Source organism: Helianthus annuus, chromosome 10 (assembly GCF_002127325.2).
Source record: "Helianthus annuus cultivar XRQ/B chromosome 10, HanXRQr2.0-SUNRISE, whole genome shotgun sequence".
Taxonomy (NCBI): domain Eukaryota; kingdom Viridiplantae; phylum Streptophyta; class Magnoliopsida; order Asterales; family Asteraceae; genus Helianthus; species Helianthus annuus.
In genome coordinates, this window is record NC_035442.2 from 68499889 (window position 1) to 68504463 (window position 4575).

The window sequence follows — 4575 nt, forward strand, 5'->3', positions numbered from 1 at the left end:
CAAATCTTGACCGCTGATTAATATGATCTTCATTATTTAAAGGGGTGACATGATTGTAATTAACAGGTTAGATTTTATTGTTTTATTAAAATTAAAAGGGTAGAAGTGTAATTATATTATTTTGCTTATTTAAAACTAGGAAAGAAAATTATTTCCAATAATAAGATAGTAAATCCCGTAAATATACCATGTATTATACACATGTGTACTATCGTGTTGGAATGTATAGAGCAGTAGAACACAGCAGTACGCATATGTACTACGGAGCTAAGACAACAATGTTGCGGGTCACATGTGTAATATACCATGTATTATACACATGCGTACTATCGTGTTGGAATGTATAGAACACAACAGTACACATGTGTACTACGGAGCTAAGAGTTATACACAATAAAAAAGATGACTGAAAACTCTAGTTCAACCAAAAAAAGACTAAAACTATAATTTGAATCTTGCTACTATGACCAAAAACAATGACAATATTAAATAAGTTAAGATTATCCTAACATATTTAAAATAAGTAATTGTTTTGTAGATGTCGAAAATTTTGGTAACTGATGATGACTTAAATATGTTAGGATTTTGAAATTAATAAGACAATAATTTAAATTCAGTATTTATATAAAGTTGCAATCTTACCCTTATTAAATGTATATGGAATCAATGGTTCAGATCAGTTCACGCGGTTCACTCTATATTTATATTGTAAATTTATATATTTAATATATGCATTTTTTTATTATTATACATCAAAGTGTTATGGTGGGGTAGAAAAAACCATCTTAAGACAATGTTGTGATCTCAAGTTCAAGAATTGGCTCCATCACCAAGTACTATTTTTCTTTTAATTCTTTTTCACTTGTCAGAATTTTGGGCCCAGTTTTTTATTTCACACGAGACTTAAATTATTTTGAGAGTTCTCGAAGATGGCTCTGCTCTTAAAAAATACAACCAACCACAACCAATGTATTAATGTATTAACATATCTAACTTTTCACCAATGCTCAATTATTTAATGAAAAGATATATAAATTTACAGACTTTCTGATAAATATAAAACATTTCGTAAAAGTTAAATATAAGATATATGTTGTAGTTTCTGTGGTTTGGTCATTTTAACGGTTTTGCCCCAAACCTTTAAAAATAGCCATTTCCTCCAATAGTTTGCTATAGTTTTTCCATTTTGCACCATGCGGGGAGCAAAATGGAAAAACAGACAATTTGGATGAAGTTAGAGGCGTGGAGCAAAATGAAAAAAACCATAGCAAACTATTGAAGGAAAATGGCTATTTTTAAGGGTTTTAAGCAAAACTATTAAAGTGATCAAACCTCAGTGAACAAAACAGAACTTTACTCATTACTTTATATTATTCGAATTAATATAATATTAGCACCCTACGAAAGAGAATGAAATTAAGGGTGATATAAATATTTTGACTACTACCTTTATGTAATATTTATATTACGACTGAATTAAAAATATATATTTGGGATTTTGAAAACGAGATACGATTCGATTGTTCTCCAAGATTGGATCACTGTCTTAAAAAGTAGCATGTAGGGATACTTCTATAAGGCCGCTGAGTCACCTACCTTGTTGCAGTTGTTGACCGTAAAACAAGAAAAATCCAAAATACATGCAATTACAAGATATAATTACACAAAAATCCATAAGACAAAAAGTCAGGTTCTTATACTATGTTTTATATAACCTTTATATTGTGTTTCATGACGGACCCGTCAATTTTTCTATGAGGGTACGAAATATTTTTTAAAATTTTAGACCCCTAGGTATATAAGTAAAAAAATTTGTTTGTATCGGTTCGGGTCGGGTCGGGTCATGTAAAATAAAAGAACATCAAACTAAATTTATATAATCATCAAAAACACGTCAAACCTTGTTACATACATAATTAAAATGTCGCCCTACGGGTTTTCATTTTTTGAAATCTATCCAAAACATCGTCTAAAACTACTTTCTTAAGCAAGTCTTTCTCTATATAACATATACAACTATAACTTAAATTCTCATCGCCAATCCAATTACGCAAGTCGGTCTTCACATTCTTCATTGCCGAAAAACATCTTTCGACGGTTACGGTTGTGACAGGTAATACGAGAACAAGCTTCAATAACCGATATACCAATGTAAAAGTTACGTGAATATTTGTTGAAACCATTAACCTTACAAGACTTGATAAACCATCCAAGTTGGGGAATTGTTTATCTTTTTTCACAAAATCAATGTAGTTTCCGAGTTGAACCAGAAGCCTACGTTTTTCGTCTTCATTGAAATCATATGGATACTTCTCGGCTAGCTTTAGTATATTTTGAATGTCAAATGCACTAAAATTATCATACGGGCTCAAACAACTCATACAAACAAGTAGTTCCGATGTTACCTCGTTAAAACGGTTCCCAAATTCTTGAATTTGCAAATCTAGAACCGCATTGAAGCAATCACACTCGTAATAATGTCGATTTGTGATGTCCGTCTTTCTTCTTAGCCACCTTGGGTTAACGTATTCATCATCCAATTTTTTCACCTCAAGTTCATACATATCACAAAAGGAGTTAACCTTCTCCAAGAACTCATTAAAACCTTCCAACCTAAACTTTTCAAGTTGTTTTTTGGTGGAAGAAACCAATTTAACCGCATTCATCAAATCTTGCTCTTTTCTTTGAAGACATTAGGACAATGTGTGGGTGATGTTTAGAATATGCTCCATCAAGTGTATGTAAAATACAAAGTCGTACTTTTCATATCCTCTACAAGTCCATCCGCTTGTGTACTACAAGGAAGAATTTGACCCATTTCTACTAACCATCCAAGAACTTCTATAATGTTTGGATATAAAGAAATTAAATGGGAAAGTGTCTTGTAGTGGGAATTCCAACGTGTATCCCCGGGCCTGGAAAGTGTCATTTCTTGATTCAACTCACTTCTGGTACAAAGTATGTCTTCCATTTTTTCCAATTGTCTTCTTGGGCTTTCACGACGCATATCTTGTCGTTTAAAAGATGCACAAACGGCATTTGTTAAACATTCATTGTTTTAAAAACTCTCCAAATTGGTGTGTGTTTGTGAGTCACCACCACAACAACTAGTTGAAGTTGGTGTGCAAAACAATGAATATAGAAAGCCGAAACATTTTCCTTTAAAATTAGATCCCTTAAGTCGTTAAACTTGCCCGACATGTTACTTGCCCCGTCATAACCTTGGCCTCTAATCCTTTTCAAACTCAACCCATAACGTGCCAATATATCATCAATAGTCGATTTAAGTGTTATTGCACATGTCTCTTTGACATGAACAAGCCCAATAAAATGCTCCTTAACAATCCCAAGTTTATCAACAAAATGAATAACAACAGCCATTTGTTCTTTTTTTTTTTGATACATCACATGATTCCGCAACTGATAAAGAAAAAACATCATCACCAAGTTCTTCTAAAATTTGTTTAAGTACCTCTTGAGCATAACAGTGTTTGATGTCCACCAAAATTTTAGGACTTGTCATTTTGTTATTCAAGGGTGTATTCTCTAAGATAATGTTACCAAGATCTTCATTCATTTCACCCATTAGTTCTAAAAGCTCTAAGAAATTTCCTTTATTTAATAAATCTTTTGATCATCATGAAACATTGATTGTGGGAATTCGATACCTCTTGGTTGACATGGACCTCTTAGTAGATATGCCCTTCTAATCTCATCTCATTGATTCGCGTTATATGTTTCAATCGGCTTGTGATCATAAAGATCCAAAGGAAGATTATCCACATCAATGAATTCGTAAGATGATTCAACCCCTTTCCTCTTGAGAAATTGCACCATAAAGTCCCTACTCATGGTTCCTATCACAAACAAATTGATCCATAAGTTCATCTCTCCATAACATAATGTTTCAATTTTAATTTTCAACAATTCAAGCCCTAGAAATCATAATATAAGTTGTAATCACCCTAAAAATCATCTAAACAACATCGTTACCCTAAAAATAATCTAAACAACCATAAACAATGTCAAAACACACAACATTTCAAACCTATTTAACAACTTTATTACCATTTTTCTCCTATAATATCAACCAAAATCATCAACAAACAAAGAAACTTACCCATGTTCGGATTCCGGTTAGATTTGCTGTCGAACAGCGGAGGTATGGTGGCTGATTACGTTGGTCGCCGGCTACTGGACTGTTGTCGCTGGTTGATGTTGTTCGCTGGCAGTGCAGGGGCACAAGAGAGAGAGAGCGGGAGAGAATTTCTAAGGGGTTTGGGCTTAATTATTTTATTATAGTTTGAAATAGTGTTAGGTTTGGTTAATGGGTGAAGACTTAGTGGGCTAGTTAGTTAGGTATTAAGTGTTATATAATTTAGGTAGTATTTTTCTTAAAAATAAGAGTTTACACTAAAAAATTTTAAAATATAACTTGATAACACTTTTTACATAGGGGGTGCGGACGAGATTTTCAACCAAACTTAGAACTAAATATTATTTCCCGGGGGTACGCCCGCCCACCTTGGGCTGGGGCTGGGTCCGCCCCTGTTGTTTTTACTTCTTGATTGCCAT

General features: G+C 33.1%; 1 protein-coding gene across 1 annotated transcript; it reads right to left on the bottom strand.

Moving 5' to 3' along the window:
* Positions 1–1916: 1916 nt before the first annotated feature.
* Positions 1917–2666, bottom strand: LOC110882354. The gene has a single exon (XM_022130395.1). It carries the CDS (start codon positions 2664–2666, stop codon positions 1917–1919), a length of 750 nt encoding a protein of 249 aa, XP_021986087.1.
* Between the last annotated feature and the right edge of the window lie 1909 nt (positions 2667–4575).